This window comes from Haliotis cracherodii, unplaced genomic scaffold (genome assembly GCF_022045235.1).
Source record: "Haliotis cracherodii isolate W230 unplaced genomic scaffold, xgHalCrac1.p SCAF_14, whole genome shotgun sequence".
Lineage (NCBI taxonomy): Eukaryota > Metazoa > Mollusca > Gastropoda > Lepetellida > Haliotidae > Haliotis > Haliotis cracherodii.
Genome location: NW_027266269.1, coordinates 1,225,223 through 1,248,952, shown reverse-complemented (window position 1 = coordinate 1,248,952; position 23,730 = coordinate 1,225,223). Strand labels below are relative to the sequence as shown.

General features: G+C 40.8%; 1 protein-coding gene across 1 annotated transcript; it reads right to left on the bottom strand.

The window, feature by feature from the left end:
• Nucleotides 1-4,853: 4,853 nt before the first annotated feature.
• LOC139461297 (cell death abnormality protein 1-like) lies at nt 4,854-7,423 on the bottom strand. Its single transcript, XM_071242924.1, has 4 exons — nt 7,375-7,423; nt 6,170-7,162; nt 5,734-5,845; nt 4,854-5,589 (listed from the first exon to the last, which is right to left on the bottom strand). Exons 1-4 carry the CDS (start codon nt 7,421-7,423, stop codon nt 4,854-4,856), a joined length of 1,890 nt encoding a protein of 629 aa, XP_071099025.1.
• Between the last annotated feature and the right edge of the window lie 16,307 nt (nt 7,424-23,730).

Genomic DNA, 23,730 nt, shown 5'->3' with positions numbered 1-23,730 from the left:
TAACTATTTTGAACAGGGGCATGTCTCAGAGCTCGGGTTTACTTATTTATCGGGGTCGGAAACCCATTTTGACAAGGCTGGAATGATAGCAGCTTGCTGCTCCTCGACTTGGGGTGGTTTTAACCAGCCAAATGCGGAGCTATTTTTTTCAAGTGTGCGAGAATTGCGCTCACGCGGCACTAGATCCATTTCCGGCTATAAAATCAGGCAGATATGTAGAATACTAAAGTTACTATCGAATGGTGTGATGGTGGGAATTAAACTGCAAATATTACACTAGTTGTATTAGAAGACACTGCTAAACTGCTTTAATGTTTTGTTATGCGTTAACAAAAGCAAATTTCGCCACTGCTTATCATATGCCGATAAAAGTAGTTTGTTACAATTTTATTTGATTTGTTCGTTTATTTTATGTAAGAGTTTTATGGAAACTGTGAGGAAAGGAAATATTGACTTATATCCGAGGGACGCTTATATATACGAGTCGTAAGTATCCACGGGAACATACGATAAACTGACCTTGAAATATCAGATATGTGTACCTGGCAAGTTTCATGCTTGGAACGTTGTTTGTCATTAGATTTGCTGTGTGTGAACTTGTGGCTAGACTGCTGCACACTTGTCTTCAGACAGGGTACTAGCTAATATGCCTGCTGTGTGTGAACTTGTGGCTAGTCTGCTACACACTTGTCTTCAGACAGGGTACTAGTTAATATGCCTGCTGTGTGTGAACTTGTGGCTAGTCTGCTACACACTTGTCTTCAGACAGGGTACTAGTTAATATGCCTGCTGTGTGAACTTGTGGCTAGTGTGCTACACACTTGTCTTCAGACAGGAAACTAGTTAATATGCCTGCTGTGTGTGAACTTGTGGCTAGTCTGCTACACACTTGCCTTCAGACAGGGTACTAGCTTATATGCCTGCTGTGTGTGAACTTGTGGCTAGTCTGCTACACACTTGTCTTCAGACAGGGTACTAGTTAATATGCTTGCTGTGTGTGAACTTGTGGCTAGTCTGCTACACACTTGTCTTCAGACAGGGTGCTAGTTGATATGCCTGCTGTGTGTGAACTTGTGGCTAATGTGCTACACACTTGTCTTTAGACAGGAAACTAGTTAATATGCCTGCTGTGTGTAAACTTGTGGCTAGTCTGCTACACACTTGTCTTCAGACAGGGAACTAGTTAATATGCCTGCTGTGTGTGAACTTGTGGCTAGTCTGCTACACACTTGTCTTCAGACAGGGTACTAGTTAATATGCTTGCTGTGTGTGAACTTGTGGCTAGTCTGCTACACACTTGTCTTCAGACAGGGTACTAGTTAATATGCCTGCTGTGTGTGAACTTGTGGCTAGTCTGCTACACACTTGTCTTCAGACAGGGAACTAGTTAATATGCCTGCTGTGTGTGGACTTGTGGCTAGTCTGCTACACACTTGTCTTCAGACAGGGTACTAGTTAATATGCTTGCTGTGTGTGAACTTGTGGTTAGTGTGCTACACACTTGTCTTTAGACAGGAAACTAGTTAATATGCCTGCTGTGTGGGAACTTGTGGCTAGTGTGCTACACACTTGTCTTCAGACAGGGAACTAGTTAATATGCCTGCTGTGTGTGAACCTGTGGCTAGTCTGCTACACACTTGTCTTCAGACAGGAAACTAGTTAATATGCCTGCTGTGTGTGAACTTGTGGCTAGTGTGCTACACACTTGTCTTCAGACAGGGTACTAGTTAATATGCCTGCTGTGTGTGAACTTGTGGCTAGTCTGCTACACACTTGTCTTCAGACAGGGTACTAGTTAATATGTCTGCTGTGTGTGAACTTGTGGCTAGTGTGCTACACACTTGTCTTTAGACAGGAAACTAGTTAATATGCCTGCTGTGTGTGAACTTGTGGCTAGTCTGCTACACACTTGTCTTCAGACAGGGAACTAGTTAATATGCCTGCTGTGTGTGAACTTGTGCCTAATCTGCTACACACTTGTCTTCAGACAGGGTACTAGTTAATATGCCTGCTGTGTGTGAACTTGTGGCTAGTCTGCTACACACTTGTCTTCAGACAGGGAACTAGTTAATATGCCTGCTGTGTGTGAAATTGTGGCTAGTCTGCTACACACTTGTCTTCAGACAGAGTACTAGTTAATATGCCTGCTGTGTGTGAACTTGTGGCTAGTGTGCTACACACTTGTCTTTAGACAGGAAACTAGTTAATATGCCTGCTGTGTGGGAACTTGTGGCTAGTCTGCTACACACTTGTCTTCAGACAGGGAACTAGTTAATATGCCTGCTGTGTGTGAACCTGTGGCTAGTCTGCTACACACTTGTCTTCAGACAGGAAACTAGTTAATATGCCTGCTGTGTGTGAACTTGTGGCTAGTCTGCTACACACTTGTCTTCAGACAGGGTACTAGTTAATATGCTTGCTGTGTGTGAACTTGTGGCAAGTCTGCTACACACTTGTCTTCAGACAGGGTACTAGTTAATATGCCTGCTGTGTGTGAACTTGTGGCTAGTCTGCTACACACTTGTCTTCTGACAGGGTACTAGTTAATGTGCCTGCTGTGTGTGAACTTGTGGCTAGTCTGCTACACACTTGTCTTCAGACAGGGAACAAGTTAATATGCATGCTGTGTGTGAACTTGTGGCTAGTCTGCTACACACTTGTCTTCAGACAGGGAACTAGTTAATATGCTTGCTGTGTGTGGACTTGTGGCTAGTCTGCTACACACTTGTCTTCTGACAGGGTACTAGTTAATGTGCCTGCTGTGTGTGAACTTGTGGCTAGTCTGCTACACACTTGTCTTCAGACAGGGTACTAGTTAATATGCATGCTGTGTGGGAACTTGTGGCTAGTCTGCTACACACTTGTCTTCAGACAGGGAACTAGTTAATATGCTTGCTGTGTGTGGACTTGTGGCTAGTCTGCTACACACTTGTCTTCTGACAGGAAACTAGTTAATATGACGAAACTAATGAGGGGCTCTGATCAATTAATTTGCTAAATTAACCTATTCTCATTTATGTTGAGGCCTATCTGCATTGACAAAATACTGTCTTTCATTATAATGACAACAACATGTCGGTTTGTGGTTTAACGTACAGGTGGGAAGTGAACAGGAAACTGTTTGTATCAGAGTGTCATGACATAACTGACTTTCGCTGTGGTTTCGTTGTTAAACGTTGTAACCTTGACCTTTCTGCCACTTGTTACGGGCAGGTGGGCGAGACGGAAACTGTTTTGTTTGCTATTCCTCTGTAAACGAAATACTACACTTCCTTCAATGTAATGTCGATTTTATGGCACTCGGTAAACGTCGGGCAAACTAAAAAGTATGTCTGGGCATAAACCTTTTTATTAGCTAAGCACATGCTTTGTCCTGTAAATGCATAACAGTAAAGAAAGCGTTCAAAGTCAAACCCTCACAATGCAACATATCTTCAGACAATAAAATTATCAACATTAAAACATGTATCTTTTATATTTATCTATGGTTACATACATGAACAAAATGTCTTCAAACAATAACATCCTTAACATTAAATAAAGTATCTTATATATTTATCTATGGCTACATACGTGAACAAAATGTCTTCAAACAATAACATCTTCAACATTAAAAAAAATATTTTATATCTTTATCTATGGTTACATACGTGAACAAAATGTCTTCAGACAATAACATCCTCAACATTAAATACAGTATTTTATATATTTATCTGTGGTTACACACGTGAACAGAATGCACAGATGTTCATTTTTGGAATGTGCAAATAACAGTGCGAACATTTTCTATCAGTATTCAACACAAGCTGTCTATGAGGTTAAGGATCTGAATCCTACCTATATAGTTTAGGCACATATCTGATACCACTTTAGGAACAGAAACCTTGAGGCGTTATGTGAATATTTGAGAATAAAATAAAAATATATCAAGACTTTGTCCTAACATTTCAAGACCTCGCAATATCTTCTAGTGTCAGAACAAATAAGGAACCTATGTACCAAATCGACTGTGTACTTCGTTACGTTCGAAAGCCAAAGTTAATTGGAGAAACATTGGAATAAGTTGTATAACCTACAAGGGCAAACATATCGGTGTTCATAAAAAGCATATGTGCACTAGGGTCATATCACGTCACGAGATGACATTGTATTGTATCCATCTGGACTGCATTGTTGACATCATTCGAATCTTACTCTGATGTGAGTCACACAAAAAAACGACGTCATAGCTGAAGGTTGTTGCCGTCATTAATCAAATTGTAGACATCTTCTTCGATAATGAATAGGATGCTCGGGAAATATTGGAATTTAGACACCCGTGTCATTAACACTCATATAATATCCTTGTCAAAAACAGATTTCGAAGTTTCTTCATCCAGTGATGATACTATTACTCACAGGAAACATAGTTAGCTTTACTTATTCTAAGTTATAAAACTATTTTTATCCTCATCCAATTATTCTGTTTTTGAAGCAAAAAGTCGAATATCAACGTTACCTGATACCTGTTACATAAAAAAATAAGATGATGTCATTCATTGTTGATGATGTGGCAAATCTTTTTTTGTGACGTTGTAACAGCAATAGAATCGCATAGTTGATTGTTACAATGTAACCGGAATATTGTCTTTGAAATACAAATGATTAAACGTTTTTAATGCGCGTGTTTTGGGGTGGTAAGTATCCAGAATAAAAAATGGACATTGAAAGTAGTACCTACCTTATCTCTCATACGTGCATCGTTATCCGTATATGACCCTAACGGATACCCCTTTTTCAGTCTGATGTCGGAAAACCTAACCAATATATGGTAAAGTATATTACGGACTTACAGTAACATATATGAAATGCAATTAGTCAACAACTGGCGATATATAGCTCACGACTGTCTTGGGGTCATCTACAAACACATCACGCAGGAGGTGGGTGTAGGACTGTGTGTCACTGGAGGAACTCTGGGATGTATCAGGATCGCTGTCTGGAAGATCCCGTGACATGTCAGTGTAGGAATGGTTATCTCCGGCAAAAGTCTGTGTCGCACCACCGTCTGCAGCACCCTGAGACATTGGAATGTAGGACTGGTTCTCACTGGCAGAACTCCGGGTAGCACCACCGTCTACAACATCCTGTGACATATCAGTGTAGGAATGGTTATCTCCGGCAGAAGTCTGTGTCGCACCACCGTCTGCAGCACCCTGAGACATTGGAATGTAGGACTGGTTCTCACCGGCAGAACTCTGGATTGCACCACCGTCTGCAACATTCTGAGACATTGGAATGTAGGACTGGTTATCTCCGGCAGAACTCAGGGATGTATCAGTGTTCCTGTCTGCTACTCCAGCTGCTGTAGGAAAGCATTCCGCCAAAACAGGCATGGCAAGTCCGTGTCCGCGTTCCTCTTGTTTCGTTGACGGAACACAGGGCATGTTTGTATCTTCATCTCTGATCAGCCAATTTCTGTCTATGGCCTGGCATTCTATATCATCATCTCTGATCTGCCAATATCTGTTTGTGGCCTGGTATTCTACAGAATATATATCATCCTGAGCTCCTTCATCGTTGTGTTGAACAATTGATGAGTGTTGTGCTCTGCAGTAGGAGAGACGAAAGATGCATGTCAACACAAGTTTCGAGTATAATGAATACATCATAATACTATTCAGACTCAGCATAAAACGTACACTCAAAATCCACTGAACGAAATACGAATATATCTCTCTGCGATATACATACCTTTTAGTTCTCCTAAGTTTGATTGCAGACAGACATGCAAGAATCACAATCACAATGACCACCGCTATAAGGCCAGTTGGCAGTCCTATTGACGTGTCCATCTCACTTTCATCTGGAAAGTCAAAGCCATTTCAGTATAACCTATTCCAACTTTCTCCTATATAAGTTCAAATAAGTATAGGTAAAGTTGATCCATTAACGTGGAATTGCTACATATGTTGGTACGAATATCAGAAGTATAAAGGGACCTGGATTATTGTGACAATTACACAAGGAAACAACAACTCAACTTATACGCCTGGCGTAAGCGTAAAAAATTACATCATTACTCAATCCTAACCTGAACAGACACTTACATACATATTAATCAATAGTTTCCTTTATGAGAGAACGCAAAGGCCAACTATTTGATTTCCTTCCTTCAAGATTAACTCACCTTGACATGATTGGCAATCGTCCACAGTGCAGTTGTTCCTGCAGATAGATGTGCATTTATGGCCGGTTGTATTGCAGCTTTTGAAACACTTTCCTATGATTTGGTCACACTCTCCATCAAGGCAGAATTCACACGTGTTGTTACACGATTGTCCATAGAACCCAGTAGTACATCCATAAACACAAGTTCCATAGCTTGTATGGCATGTGTGGTTGATACAGTTGTCAGGGCATGGTATACAGTTTCTTCCAAAATGATGAGATAAACAACCATCTACACAGTCGCCTGTATCGCTGCATCTCCCATTCCTACAGTTAACATTACACTGTAAGGAGCAGTTTGGCCCAAACCAGCCATCTACACATCCATGAAGACAATCACCACTGTACTGATTGCATTCCACTGTGTTATTAATTACAGGCCGTGTGTCTGCAGTGCTATTGTCTAACATCATTGGGCTAAATCCACAGTTTGTACTGCATTCCTTCTCACAGGCAGCACCATAAAAGCCAGGTATACAGCCATACAGACATCCAAATTGACACGTGTCCCTACATTGTTCACATAAATACTCACAGTTCGTCCCAAAATATTGTGAAAAACACTCCTCACACATCCCTGTATAGCCATTGCAGGTTTTACATCTACTTGAACATTGTTTACAGTCAGACCCATAGTAGGAACCACTGCATCCTGACACACAAGTTGAACTCACCTCGCAAAATGTTCCAGCACAACCGCCAACACAAGCTGTACAGTTACCTCCTGGACTGTCACATGGTATGTTGCACCTACCGCCCTGATACCCTGAGACACAACCTTCTGTGCATACTTCTGTGCCACCCCTCAAGGATTTACATTTCTTATTTTTACAGTTGCTGCTACAAGGAGTCTTACATTTCAGGTCGAAATAACCACTGTCACACTCGGTCAGACAACTGCCAGTGTCGCTGTCACAGTCTCGGCAGTGTTGGTCTTCACTGCAAAGGGCAGCTGGAAATCATACAAATAATACACCATGAAATAAAGACAGGTATTAAGGATCTGAATCTCTACCAAGTCAACCCTAGATGGACAACACATATATAGCTGACCTGGATATGTTTATGGTTTTAAAAAATGATTATCAAGCATTAAATAACATGGCTGGAACAAGCATTAAAAAGTTAGGATTTGTACTGCTTAACTTTTATCAGAATGTTTACCTGTAGATATGATCAGGTAAGCAATGCGTACTATCACCAGTAGAGACATCTTTTACCTGTAATAAAGAAGATGTCATGTAAAACCAGAACAGACACCTGTTACACATTAATGTTATGATGCTACTTACAGAAGTATGTCACCTACATAATTTTCAACTCACGTGTTCGATCAACGCAGCCAAAGTGAGCGATGAGTTCGTTGACTGGCTGTTTGAATCTAACGAAGTTTATTCGTTATGATCTAGTTTATACAATGGCGTTTTTCCTCATTACACGGAAAATAAAATTACAAAGCTGAAGGGCAAACACAAATCACATTCACACTGTGTATGAATGTCAATAAAAGGAAACAAAAACAAAATATCCTTGGTAACATGGATGTGATTAATTAGGTCATCATCACAGTAAAAGCACAAATCAACACGGCAATAGATAGAGTGTTTTCATAGACACTTGCTATAAAGCTGAAATTGTTCCTACTGGGTGACTAAGAACGTTTTCTATAATAACACTATTCATAAACGCAACTGACCACACATCATCATCCTGATGTTGTCAACTGCTTGATCACGTCAAACGAGAATCTCAACGAATTCAGTTGTCATATATAGCAATACATTAGGTCGTCACCACATTACAAATACAAATCAACCAACAAAGTTATACATTTGAAATGTGTCCTGATAGAGAGTTTTCACTCTGGCATGGAAAAAGACACTTGTTATAAAACTGAAAATGTTTATGTTAATGTTTCTACAGGGTGACTAATGACGTTTTGTCAGTCACCTGCATTAATAAAACTTACCACACATCATCACTTTGATGTCGTCAGCCGCTTGATGACGTCATACGAATCTCCAGTACTTCCCCTGTATAGCCTTTTCCAACTGAATTCAGACTGGCCGCTGTTGTCGATCTAGAATCTGCCTGTCCATACGGTCTCACACGTTTTCAAATGGTTTCATATCCGTTGAACATGCTGGCCATGGCAGGGCCTGCACATTGTTTAGGATGCCCTGGGCAGTTCTTCTCTTGTTTTGTTGTGTTCCAGAATCTTACTTTGGGTTCCCCACATAAAACTGGCAGATAATTTGTCTGGATAATTTCATATCTAAATCCGTGAATATTCAGGTTCAAATTCACGAGGCACGTTTTCTGCTCATTGCAGATGCCTACCTATACCATCCCACCAACTCCAGTTTGGTGGACCTCTTGGATGCATCCAGATGCCAGGCGTTCCTCTTGATGCACACACTCTTCCATCAACCCGATGCAGAGCAATGTGACTTTCGTCGGGTACCCTCGGACAGTTGTGTCACTGCCAATAGTTCTTTACCATTGAAGCAGGACCGAAACATCGCAGGACGGTGCATCAACTTATGTGGTGACCCAAAACTTGAGCACCTACAGGGTCTTGCGATATCCACCTACGTCAACCTATTTGTGACATACAAACTCCTTTCCCTCTCTCTCTGTTCCGCTGATAAGTGTGTCACTTTGCTAATTACGTTTCAGCTGCCGTGTCAAAGGATTGTAACGTCCAATATATATGCCATTTCTATGTGTGCATTTTGATTCAGGTTTGGAAAACCTGCTTCATCATTTCCCCGGGATTCCACGGAAGTCACGAATGTTCCATGAGACAAGTCGTCCTGTACACCTCGGTACTGTTGGGAGAATGTCTTTAGTCTGCTTACATTTTACTCGCTTTGATTTCAATTGAAAGGAAACAGCTATTAATCAGTGAAAGATTTAGTTTATACAATGTATGAAGCCCATTTCTGGTGTCCCCCGCCATGATATTGCTGGACTATTGCTAAAAGCGGCGTAAAACCATACTCACTCACTAACTCAGATCAGTTATATATTTCAATATGGATTACTTTTAACATGAGATCCAAGTAACAGTAGGGATATGGCCCAATTGCATCGGACATCATTCTTGTCAAATTTGGAAAGTCATGCACCTGTCTACCATGCAATTTTTTTAAGGCTTTACTGGGGCCTTGAATGTTGTATATAGGACATTAATTTACATCTGGAAATACTGTGCGGACGTTGATACACATTACAGCTCATACAACAACTGTGGAGGAAGTATTCTGCTCCAAAATACAACCGTGTCAGTGATTAAATGTAGTTGTGCTGTTGTAGGAGACGCACATGGTGGATACAATGCGAAAAGGCTAAGTTTTGATGTACATTCATACTAATGCGATGTAGTCATACAGACAGCACGTATACCAACTGCCTGGTTCCTGAACCCTGTAATGCACCCTCATGGTCGATTCCGTGGTATGAACAAGAGTGGTTATTGTGATTTCGTGCTTCCGAATGATCAACCAGAATCAACTAATCACGATATGATAGAATATCATATTATCAACACATATCACGAACATATTAAGGCTCATTTCGAAAGTACGTCCTACTTTTCTATTGAAAACATATTGATTTATACATTCACTTCATGTATAACGCACTGACACACTGACTACCAGCAAATGCTTCCCTCTGAAACGATACAGATTGACATAAAACTCGTGCACGTTTGTAATCTATGTTTAAAGTTACGAATGCCGTGTATGACTGTCTGTTTTTAGTTGTGATATCTGCAGAAGCCACGCTAGCTGTATCACGTGACAGTCAGGGATTGTGGACATTTCAGTGGAGGGTGAAACAGGAAACAGAACACACGCGCCTTGGTGTCAGTTAGAGCTGCCCAAATACACAGGTACAAGGTCAAACAGTGTCCTCCATCATTGTGAAACTAGACTTCCTGCTCATGGCCCAGTTACTTGAGGCAATGTCTACCCCCCCACCCCCCCTTTCACCAGGCGCACATTGAGAGTAGTTTTTTATATGAAACTGTTCACAGCAGAAATAAACATGCACAAGATCAACAGGACATGGTTTCAACAAAAACAAAAATGTAGGTTGTATTTTTCGTGAAGTTGGTTTTGTTTATGTAAACACAGTTGACACGTTACAACGGTTTGGCATGTGTTTAGGATTACAATGGTTGTCACATGACCAGAATGCAGTGATATTAAGGTTGTTGCCTGACCTCAACCAGTGAAATACATGTTATGGACGGTAACAGTTACTGTTCTACAAGGTGTGCTTCAACATGATTGGTTAGATAGATCCTTATGGTCGGTAACAGTTACTGTTCTATAAGGTGTGCTTCAACATGGATAGTTAGATAGATCCTTATGGACGGTAACAGCTACTGTTCTACAAGGTGTGCTTCAACATGGATAGTTAGATAGATCCTTATGGACGATAACAGTTACTGTTCTACAAGGTGTTCTTCAACATGAATAGTTAGATAGATCCCTATGGACGATAACAGTTACTGTTCTACAAGGTGTGCTTCAACATGAATAGTTAGATAGATCCTTATGGACGGTAACAGTTACTGTTCTACAAGGTGTGCTTCAACATGAATAGTTAGATAGATCCTTATGGACGGTAACAGTTACTGTTCTACAAGGTGTGCTTCAACATGAATAGTTAGATAGATCCTTATGGACGGTAACAGTTACTGTTCTACAAGGTGTGCTTCAACATGGATTGTTAGATAGATCCTTATTACTGATTATGTATTTAGTTATCTATTGCTATACTTTCTGTCTCAAGTTGTACACAATGTTGGATAGCTCTTAAACTCGTACTAGGCACCTTTTGATCCATACTCAATGCCCATGTGCCAAAGGTGGTTTGTGTGGAATGGCCTTTGCTATGTTTTTATTTTCCTCAAAGTCTATGACATATGGCTACATGACCTACTGATCAACTATGTGAGAACAGCTGTATTCCCGGAAAATAAACGATATATGAGTGAGTGAGTGAGTGAGTTTGGTTTTACGCCGCTTTTAACAATATTCCAGGCATATCACGGCGGGGGACACTAGCAATTGTGCCCATGTTGAGACGAGAGAACGCTTTAGCCACTAGGCTACCTGATCACCCCATCCAATATACTATGCTTTTGTAGGTTAGGTGAGGTGAGGTGAGGTGAGGTGAGGTGAGGTGAGGTGAGGTGAGGTGAGGTGAGGTGGCGTCGAACGTGGTATTCGTGAATATTGCACTTATATAGCGACGTCCGTGATCACGTATGTGTGCGTGTGTCTTTGTTACACACCAGTTGGTTAACATCCAGTTTGAGATAAGTGGTATCAAACATATGTGTAATATGGAATTCCAAAGTCATGATTTGCTAGTCCATGGTGATGACCTGACGGACTACTTTCCTAATTCATTCATACGTTTCTCGTGCTTCGGTCGAATTCAGATACGCCAGTGCGAAACTGTATGGTTTTAGCATGTTTCATAAATGTCCTCTGATCTGATACATTTATCGGGGTATGGATGTCCTCATATCTGTGATACCTACAGAAGCCCATGCACTACTGTGTCATCGTGTAGTCATGAGACTATCCACATGCCAGTGTCGAGCGAGACAGGCTTGTTTTCAGTTCAACCTACCCAAATAACATACGTGCATAGTTAAGTTGATGAATGTGAAACTGCAGACCGGACTTCCTGCTCATTAGTCTGTTAGACAGGTACAGGTACCCCGCCTGTACTCAGCCTTTAATACAACACCATGTATAATTAATGTATTCAGATTAGTGCTACGATTAAGTATACAGCATTATCAAGTCTTTGACAGATGGTATCAAACATTATCAGGCAGAACACTCTTTTATACGTGGCATTGGAATCGTTGCGTTTGCCAGCGTATTGTGTTGATGCATTCGGTTATTAGTTACCTCTCAACATTTATTTTATTCATGCGACGAGGGAATCCATCTGAATACAAACACCTCCGGCATAGATTTAGTAAAGCAATTCTTTAAAAAGAATAGTTCACATTTATTCATTGAATTTCACAAACATTGTTGTTTATCGTACAGCTCGTTTTGTGTGTGTCAACAAGATTTTAATGAATAAAATATCCTACACGATGGAGAGAGGAGTGTCCTCATCACACATCGCCGGTTCCACCATTCAGTGATGCTGAACTGGTTGTGTATGTTCAGTCTGTGTTGAAGTACCAACACACCACACATTATACCGTAATGCATTCCTGACAACTAATTATTGTAAAAACAGGGTAATAGTGTTTCAACATTGTTGAACAATAATATTACATTACCATATAGCAATTGTGTTTCCACTTCTAGTTTCTTTTTTTATACATTTCATTTGCTAACCGTCGTCTTCCTGTTTGGAGTTGACCAGTGTCGACACATGATGAAGAAGTGAAAAGATGCATGGAGATGACTGAACACGGTGATTACCATTTCCTTGATGTCAGCCGTGAGCTAAGTGATGACATGAAATATGGCATAAAGAGTTGTTTCCCTTTAATCATATCTCACTTCAGCGGTGAATGCATGTGAGCATCATTAAACCCCGTTTCAACATTGGTCAAGTTATATCACACGTTAATGGTGAAGGGAAGATGCCAGTCCAGATATATTCTGCTGATTAAACACAAATCGTCATCTAGATATACCTGGATCCCGAAAGCCTTTGGTCATTCATGGCCTCATGTTACAGCAGACCCATGTTTATACATTCATCATCAGTCGTGTAGTAGTGTGTTTTCTCACGTTGCAGCCCACACAGGTGTACACATTCAACACAGTCGTGTAGTACAGTGTTGTCTCACGTTACAGCCCACACAGGTGTACACATTCAACATCAGTCATGTAGTACAGTCTTGTCTCACGTTACAACCCACACAGGTGTACACATTCAACATCAGTCGTGTAGTAGAGTGTTGTCTCACGTTACAGCCCACACAGGTGTACACATTCAACATTAGTCGTGTAGTACAGTGTTGTCTCACGTTGCAGCCCACACAGGTGTACACATTCAACATCAGTCGTGTAGTAGTGTGTTGTCTCACGTTACAGCCCACACAGGTGTACACATTCAACATCAGTCGTGTGGTAGTGTGTTGTCTCATGTTACAGTCTACACAAGTGTAAACATTCAACACTAGTCGTGTAGTACAGTGTTGTCTCACGTTACAACCCACACAGGTGTACACATTCAACATCAGTCGTGTAGTAGTGTGTTGTCTCACGTTACAACCCACACAGGTGTACACATTCAACATCAGTCGTGTAGTAGTGTGTTGTCCCACGTTACAACCTACACAGGTGTACACATTCAACATCAGTCATGTAGTAGTGTGTTGTCTCATGTTACAGCCCACACAGGTGTACACATTCAACATTAGTCGTGTAGTACAGTGTGGTCTCATGTTACAGCCTACACAGGTGTACACATTCAACATCAGTCGTGTAGTAGTGTTTTGTCTCATGTTACAGCCTACACAGGTGTACACATTTAACATCAGTCGCGTAGTAGTGAGTTGTCTCACGTTACAGCCCACACAGGTGTACACATTCAACATCAGTCGTGTAGTACAGTGTGGTCTAACTCGACAGTCGAATCATGTGTATAATTTACAGTCAATAATTAAAATTAATCAGTGTGTAAAATCACTGACATTTTTTCATTTAGGCCATTTATGACAATACACAATAGTTTAGTCATTTTACAATTGTGCGTCAGTCAGATTGACTAAGATTTGTATGAAGGGATTTAAACATCATGCTGGACTAATTGTTCGTAAGAGAGGGCTAGATAATGACAGTGATTAACAACTGTGTATTCTGAGTTTCTAATACACGCTTTACCAGGAAACACCAGCATTAGGTTTAATGTTTAGTGTCAATAGGAGTTTTGCTGATGACTCCTAGTTGTAATTAAGAAGTTGTTGATCCATATGTCTTATTCTTACTAGACTTTCCCTCTGTGTTCAAACATAGCTCAACAGCTAAAACCTACACCTTTTACTGTTTCAAAACGTTAATCATTCTCTTTCTACGAAATTCCAAAGTTTATCAATGATGCGTCCTTAAACACCAAGGTTACACAATCCAAGGCCTGAGTAAAGCTTTCAAAATGTTTCATGATAGACGTGTTCCTGTTGGATGTTTTCATGGACACATTTGACTTGCCTTTGCATGTGTTTGTAGGTAGGCAGTATACGTTCACTTTTATATGAACCGCTCGTAGCATCACTATTTGATATATCGAAATGTTTCATCAATTGTATTTAGATCGTCACAACACAGACAGGGTCAGGGTCAGCCTTGTTGTAAGTTTGGTTTGCACTTCACAATTTTAATAATAAACAAGTCTCAGAAATTTATCTGAAGACAGGCAGTTATGTAGCCTAATGGGTTAAAACATTCACTCGTCAAGCTTGGTACAATGTGTGAAGACCATTTCAGGTGTCCCCCGCCATGATATTGCTGAAACATTGCTCAAGACGGCTTAAAGCCATACTCACCTGAAGAGGGGAAACCTAGAGGCAACTGGTGAGAACAAGTCAGAAACCATTGTTGTACTAATAAATACACGTAAATGCAAAATGACCAATTAGTCGCGTAAACTAGATTGTAAATATGGATATATTGTAATCGTTGATGTCATGAACAAAGCCCTCAGGTTTGAGACAGTTGCTGTTGGTACGCCACATCATGTGTTGTTGCCCATTCTTCAAAAGGTGCTGAGTAACTAATATTCATATTTTATGTATACATATACACACAGAATGATAGATTGTAGGAACAATACATTGATATGGTTCCATATCATACGGATTGCGTGCATTGTGTCTGTCAGGCATGCCTACGTGTATCTTTCCTGCTCTGTGTACACATACGCCAGTTCTCCTCTGTGTCCACATACGCGAGTTCTCGTCACTGTCTACATACGCCAGTTCACGTCACTGTCTATATACGCCAGTTCTCGTCACTGTCTATATACGATGGTTCTCGTCACTGTCTACATACGCCAGTTCTCGTCACTGTCCACACACGCCAGTTCTCGTCACTGTCCACATACGCTAGTTCACGTCAGTGTCTACATACGCCAGTTCTCGTCGCTGTCCACACACGCCAGTTCTCGTCACTGTCTACATACGCTAGTTCACGTCAGTGTCTACATACGCCAGTTCTCGTCACTGTCCACACACGCCAGTTCTCGTCACTGTCCACATACGCTAGTTCACGTCAGTGTCTACATACGCCAGTTCTCGTCGCTGTCCACACACGCCAGTTCTCGTCACTGTCCACATACGCTAGTTCACGTCAGTGTCTACATACGTCAGTTCTCGTCACTGTCCACACACGCCAGTTCTCGTCACTGTCTACATACGCCAATTGTTCTCATCAGTATCCACATACGCCAGTTCTCGTCACTGTCTACATACGCTGGTTCTCGTCAGTGTCTACATATGCCAACTGTTCTCATTAGTGTCCACATACGCCAGTTCTCGTCACTGTCTACATACGCCAATTGTTCTCGTTAGTGTCTACATACGCTTGTTATCGTCAGAGTCCACATACGCCAGTTCCCGTCTCTGTCCACATACGCCAATTCTCTTCACTGTCTACATACGCCAGTTTTCGTCACTGTCTACATACGCCAGTTCTCGTCACTGTCTACATACGCCAGTTCTCGTCACTGTCTACATACGCCAGTTCTCGTCACTGTCTACATACGCCAGTTCTCGTCACTGTCTACATACGCTAGTTCTCCTCAGTAACCACATACGCCAGTTCTTGTTAGTGTCCCCATACACTAGTTTTCATCAGTGTCCATATACGGCAGTGTCCACATACATGTACACCAGTTCTCGTCAGTGTCCACATACGCCAGTTCTCGTCAGTGTCCACATACGCCAGTTCTCGTCAGTGTCCACATACGCCAGTTCTCGTCAGTGCCCTTTCCCGTCGTAACTGGGACTACATGAATACATGTGAGTGAGGTAGCTGTGTCTTGAAACATGACCTTCACTTCACAGATGGTACCAATGTCGGGATCCGAACCTCGATCTTGAGTGACGTGCGAATGGCACAGATGTAAATATCAATGATAGCCTGAAACTCAGCATCAAATGTTTTTATTACGAATTGCAAAGTGTACATAAAACTATGGGGAATATACAGTAATATATATATAGTAACATAATGTTATATATTGTAACATCCGTGTCTTTGCTCGATGTTGAAAGCGTTCATATATTGAAGGTGATTTAATTTGTTGATTTGGTAAATGATATTAAAGTAATTTAATAATAGAGGTCTTTTTTCATATCTCGCAAATTTACGATTGTTAACAAATGAGACGAGGTCAAATCTGAACTGGGGAGTCGGCAGATATTGAAAATCAAAGTAAAATGCTTACTATTTCAAAGAGATGTTACAGGACATACTTTACAGAAATGTTTAAACATAGTTTGAACAGGGAAATAAAATATACATGATAAGAAGTATTATTCAAAACATTATAACTAACACATTAAAACATGGATTTCACATAAGATAACAACATTTCTGACCATTCAACATATAACTACTTGATTCTAGTGCAGAAGCTATTTTTCAGAAGAAAGTGTTCTCACACTTGCTTCTGGGATACATCACGTGGGTGTGTAGAATGATGGGCAAGTAATTGTGAGACACCCCCTCCATGTCATTAAAGCCGATAAGCCTTATTTACACTGCACAGCTAACCATCCAATAAACAGCTTTATAAATTTTGGTTTGGTAAGTATTAGTAAAACATATAATGAAAGATCAAATATATATTTCACATGGCAACAGCTCAATAACGTTGCAGTACATTCATCAACTGATACAAAAATGTAAATGAGGACTTTGCCAATCCCTACTTATTGATTCTTATTACATTGTGTAAAAACTAAGATAAAGAAAAATGGTCAGTGTCCTCCCTGTTACCTTGTTATCACACAACCAGGGCTAGTCCCCCTTCACAGCTACCTGTGGAATCATTTGATTTAATTTCAAAGTATGCTTAAAGAACATGAAATTCACATTGTAATGTATTCAATACAAAACATGCCAAGAATGGACACCGTTATTGCATAGCATTTCTCCTGTTAACTTGAAAATGACATCATATCATTTCACATATTTCACACGGAAGTGTTATGATGCTCTTGCTTTTGTGACACACCGTGTGGGTATGTAATAAGTGGTGAGATTAAGAAGAACGTGTGCTTCAATTTGGTAGGCGAACATATGCTGGTAGAACATGGTTCAAAGCCCGGAATGTCTCTGTCTTTTCACTGTCAACAAATACTTTTCTTGTTGTATACATTTTTTTATTATCCCAAATTTATAAATCAAACATGTCATTCGGTTTGATGAAATGGATACCACATCATTTACATATAAATTATTTTATCAATTTGTGTCAGCAAAATGTCAATTTAGTTATGTTTTGTCCTTATTCTGCTTGCCAAAAGGGTTCAATTACCTCATGACATCATCATTTTTCATGCCATTCCAGCGTAACGTCATAACTTTTGAAGTCAACGTGACGCCTGTCTCACAACTCACAACTGTGAGACTTCAGGAAGAGAAAAAGATATGTGAAACACTACCGATTGTGTGTTTTCAAAATGTGCCTACACAACTGATTGCAAATAAAATGTTTTCATAAAGCCTGCAAATCTGCAAACACACAATGTGTATCACCTAAGTAACATGGTTAACAATTATTCACAATAACGCCTTCAATATTATGTACCGAGAGAGAGTCACTTACCCTGCAAGGCCATCTATCCTCTGAGAGAAACAGTTGCTCTCATGACAACTTTGTGCTAATATTGTCACTGAAAATATGCTTGAAAAACAAGTTAACATATAACATCTTATGACCAAAGCGATTGCATATTAGGCATATACATTTTCTACAGAAGGATATGTATTACTATAGGATTCTAAAATAGAAGCTTTTGTTCAGATGATATATATTGGATACATATACGTCTTGGCTTCATCACGTGGTAGTGTAGAAGGACCACCCGACGATATACATGTAGACTCAGTCGGGCGCGAAACGCAAAAGAGAGATGGAAACAAAATGAGCAGTGTTGGCACCAGGTTTTCAAGAAAAGGTCAAGAGTGTCTTGACACAACGGTAGCCCACACCAGTCACACAATTGCACAAACATGTCAGTGTTCGTCTGTTGCCCAACTCCGCCCAGCCGAACCCCGAGCATACGATTGCAGCCTGCAAAACCACTGCCTTTTGGACCAGACAATCCAGTGATACATGTCCCGTGTCATAAAGGTACCAAATCAGGGTTATTTACACATTCATAGCCACCTATCCAGGTAAAAGCATAATCTGTTGTGGCTTTGTAAGTACCAGTAGATCATATACTGAAAGTATTAGTATAATTCTCCACTGGTAACGGTTCAATAACATAGCAGCACATGCAACATCTGACATACATCACCTACAAAAAGCAAATATGGACTTTTCTTTACAAAGCACTACATATTAAACATCCTATACTGTAATAATCTAAGATAAAGTAGAGTGATGTGTGTTTGTCATACAGCCTTGTTTTTTGCTTTATCAACGCAAGACAACCCATCACACGTCTCGATTACCCATCAAATCAGATTCAGCTGGATGGAAAAAGGGAAAATAGCGGTCGACATTGTATGAATTGATTACTGAAAATCAGCGATGACGTCAGGTGTTCGAGAAAAGGGTAAATACATCCTGCCCTCTCGGTAGCACCCTCAACATACACATATGTTTGTTTGATGTCTGATGCTGCACAGCAGCACGAACCAGATGGTCAAGCTATGAACCATACAATCTGGTGACATGATGGCACATTTACTGATTCTGTTGAAACTAAAAATCATAGGTTAATGTTTCCGTTATGACTGTACAAGAGCAGAGGCTATGCTTTTAAGAAACATGCTCGTTTCACAGCACAGAGGGAGGAACTACTACTACTACTACCACTACTACTACTACTACAACTACCAATATTACTACCACTTCCACTACCACTACTACTACGAATACTACTGTTACTAACAATAACATTAAAACCCAACCCAACCATTTCATATATCCACGAGTGTGGTCATTATTACATGCCAATAGTTCGCTGTTATTGTTATGGAAAATATATGATAAAAAAAGCAAAGCAATAAGTATGAACAAAGTGTATGCGTGACTCTAAATGGCATTAACATAAAGCAAGGGACATATCCAGTGCAATGGTAGTGGAAACGTTATGGACACTTTGAGGAACTAGGTACAGTGTCTGATTCCCATGAGACAGTAACCACATATGCCCAGTGCAGTGTCAAGTGCAGTAATATAATCAATCAATCAAGATCAATTCTACAATAATTTCCAGTGCTTCAATCATCTATCTGTGTTACAATTTCTGTTCACAATATTGAGACGTTCCACATGCACAGCTTCATCGCGTGTATTTCAAGACTGATTCAAATACTGGACAATGTCGTCGTTGTTGCCCCGACGAGCCAGAGTGATGATACCCTCTCCTTTATTTGAGACCAGAGACAGATCTGCCTTGTGAGACACTAGTAGCTGGAAGACATCCTCGTGTCCACACACAGCCGCCATCATCACCGGTGTCCAGTTATACCGACCTCGGACATTGATGTCATAGGATGGGAGCAGATACTCCACACACTGTATGTTGCCTCCTCGACAGGCCAGATGTAGTAAACTGTCTCCATATTGGTCTGTCTGAACAAGACCAGGACTTTGTTGTGAATGTGTATTTAGGTAGAACATTTGTGATGTCACTAGTGACTTCATCAGTTGATTCCATGGTGTGATGCTCTTGTCTGAATGTTCCTCTCGTCCTAACTCCTTGATGATTCCCCTGCATCCTCCCTGGAGGGCCAGAGTATACACATCATCTCCGGCCCTGTCTGTCAGTGTCAGATCTGCTCCTAGGCCTTTAAGATATTTAAAAACAGCAAATTTCCCCTCGACAGCTGCCATTGCTAACGGTGTCCAACCAAAGTTATCTCTCAGATTGATATCGGAATATGACATGACATGCTTCACCATCGTCAAGTTTCCTGACTCACAAGCCAAATGGAGGAGAGTATCTCCATCATTGTCCACCATGTTGACGTCAGCACCATGTTCCACCAGGAAGTCAACTACATCAGTGTGACCTCCACACACAGCTAGCATCAGTGGCGTGTGACCATTCCAACCTCGTGTGTTGATGTCAAAGTCAGCAATAACATGTCTAACAATGTCAATGTTTCCACCTCTACTGGCTGCATGGAGTAAAGTACCATTGTCATCACCAGTGAGTGATGGGTTAGCTCCCTTGGAGAGAAGCATTTGAAACGTATTCTTTTTGCCACTGTAAGCTCCTTTTATTACTGGTGTCCAGCCTTTGTACCCCCGACAGTTGATATCAAACATTGGCAGTAGATGTTCTACAATGAGAATATTTCCGCCTTCGCACGCCAGATGAAGTACATTGTCATTGTCGCCATCAGTCAGTGTAAGATCAGCTCCCTTTGACACAAGCAGGTCGAAAGTATCCTTCTTTGCAAACACAGCTGTCCCCATCACTGCTGTCCAGCCATGTTGTCCCCGACTATTAATATCAAATAAAGGCAGTAGCTGTTCTACAATGGATCTGTTTCCACTTTGACATGCCAGATGAAGAAGATTGTTATTGTAGTCATCAGTTAGTGTGATATCAGCTCCGTTTGATACCAGCAAGTCGACAACATCCTTCTTTGCACACATAGCTGCAACCATCAACGCTGTTCTGTCATATTGTCCACGACTATTAATGTCAAATAATGTCAGGAGATATTCTACAATCGACCTGTTTCCACCTTCACATGCCAGATGAAGTACAGTGTCATTGTAGTCATCAGTCAGTTTGAGATCAGCTCCTTTTGACACAAGCAGGTCAAAAATATCCTTTTTTGCATAGAGTGCTGCCCTCATCAGTGCTGTCCTGCCATGTTGTCCCCGACTTTTAATGTCAAACAATGGCAGTAGCTGTTCTACAATGGACCTATTTCCACCTTTACATGCCAGGTGAAGTAATGTGTCATTGTAGTCGTCAGTCAGTTTGAGATCAGCTCCTTTTGACACAAGCAGTTTAAATAAATCTTCCAGTCCATGCAGCACGGCAATTCTTGCTGGTGTCACCCCCTCTGCCCCTCTACTGTTGATGTCACACAAAGGAAGGAGTTGACGTACAAGGTATACATTTCCCGAGTAGCAGGCATAATGAAACATTGTGTTACCATGTTCATCTGTCACTGAAATATCCGTCCGGGTGGGTTTGAGTTCAGCAAGGATCTTATCCACTATATCATGCCTTTCCAAAATAGGATGCATAATAGACATCCGATAGTTCCCCTCCCTCACAGCCCCAGCCAGTCTTGAAGCAATGATGTCATTGTAGGCATCCGATACATAGATGACATGCCTATCCTCATCAGTCTCGCATGCAGGTACTGTTTGGGCCTGAACACGTTCATACAGGAAGTGTATGCTGCAGTGTTGTAATACAAAAGCACAATTGATTTTGCAATAGACAAAGGCACAGGCATCATAGATTGCTGGGTGTGAAAAACTTGTATTGTCTGCTTTGGTAAAAATTGTACCGAAAAATCCCTTCACACAACTGATAACCTTTGCACGGTCAACACCACCAACTACACCTGAAACTGTGGAGAGATGTTTCTCCAGAGTTTGGCTGCCTGATTCCAAATGGCAAAGGTTCAGGTTACCTTCACAAAGCAACATCAATATCAGTGCTGCTGACTTGTTATTTCCCTTTTTAAGCAGAGATTCCAGTTCTGCCCTGAGATAGGTTAAAGGCGTCTTAAAAAAATCTTCATATTGATCATGTGATTGGGGAAAACTGAAGAACAGTTTGCATGTGAGCGGGAAGCCAAACAGTTGATCATTAATGCCACATATTTTGTCTAAATCAAAATAACTAAAGTTACTGTTATGTTTTTTATGTTTTATAAACATCTGTTTCTTTTCTTCGACTGTGTAGTGACTCTCGGTCTGTGTTAGATCAATGACCGAATCTCCTTTGAAAAACTCACACTCATTTTCAACCAGGTGTAATTTTCCCAGCTCAAGATTGTATGATTTAGTAGTAAATATGACATGGACGTTTCCCATGTGTGTCTCTCTATGAGCTGAATGCGAGTTAAGTTTTTCATTAGATCGGTAGGGTTTAAAAAAGTCAGATGTCATTTGCTCCAGCCAAGAGTTGAGAATACCTAAAATCCGTCTGAGGTGAGGTGAATCCGTTGATATTCCAACTGTTCCAAATATGTCATCAAATATGAAACACATATTTTTACCTTTTCTTTCACTGCATAATTTGAATTCTGAAATGCTGTTGACAAAGTATAGTTCATATCCTTTCTTCTGGTATTCTGACCCCAACTTCAGCGCCATTGACGTCTTTCCTTCCCCTGAAGCACCAGATATTGTCACATGTCTAAAGTTCTCTAAACGTTCCTTGACTTTATTGTAGATAGCAGTCTCTTCAAATAATTCTTCTGTCTTCTGGATCTCCCACTCCAGCATACCTGGAAGACAACATGGAGACATTCAGAAAACAAAATAGATAGACAAGGTTATCATAATCTGCAGGGTCCACTCAACCCCTAGGCTCCCGATCGACACTACTGTTTTTCACAAAACACCAGAGATGCATAGAACACCATTGACATGTTTTACTTGAATAAGATAGTGTGATGACTCTCACTTTGCATTGTCCACGTGTGGGTGTCGTGGAATTATTAAAGTTCAGGGCGTCAGAAAAAGCAAAACATTATGTTGAAAGATCCTCACAACAGACCAACAGTCATCACCAACTTTACTCACGAAATAGTACTACGTGCCGTTAATGCGAGTAACGCTCTTTGACCAAGTGGACGGTCGTCGGTAATTTCGCGCTCCTAAATTGAACGGTAATTACCACCGATTTCAGAACAGATAAAAAGTATGCTGGTTTGTATGAAATCACACAGCCAACATGACGTCACGAGATCGTTTCACGGGCTCCCTTCATGGATCACCTGCACTGAACCGAATTGGAAGCTGGATTTTCATGGAATGTAGATGTTTCTAACTTGGTGAAAGTCTGTGTAAATAACTGCTATTATGAACATGATTTTAGAATTGGCATCTCATCGTTTCTAGTAAACAATCTTGGAGAAAGCACCGCACTTTATTTCCAGAGCACCTTGAGGAAACATTCTTGATCGAATCATCAGCTGAGAACGTTGTAATCGAAAGCCATCAATAAGCCATCCATAAGCCATCCATAAGCCACCCATAACCCATCCATAAGCCACCCATAAGCCATCCATAAGCCATCCATAACCCATCCATAAGCCACCCATAACCCATCCATAAGCCATCAATAAGCCACCC

Excerpts from the sequence above, each read along its gene's own strand:
- LOC139461297 (XM_071242924.1), bottom strand. The coding sequence starts at position 7,423 with ATGTCTCTACTGGTGATAGTACGCATTGCTTACCTGATCATATCTACA. Across the intron at positions 7,163-7,374 it reads TTACCTGATCATATCTACAG|CTGCCCTTTGCAGTGAAGAC; the intron begins GTAAACATTCTG and ends TATGATTTCCAG. Across the intron at positions 5,590-5,733 it reads AAACTTAGGAGAACTAAAAG|AGCACAACACTCATCAATTG; the intron begins GTATGTATATCG and ends CTCCTACTGCAG.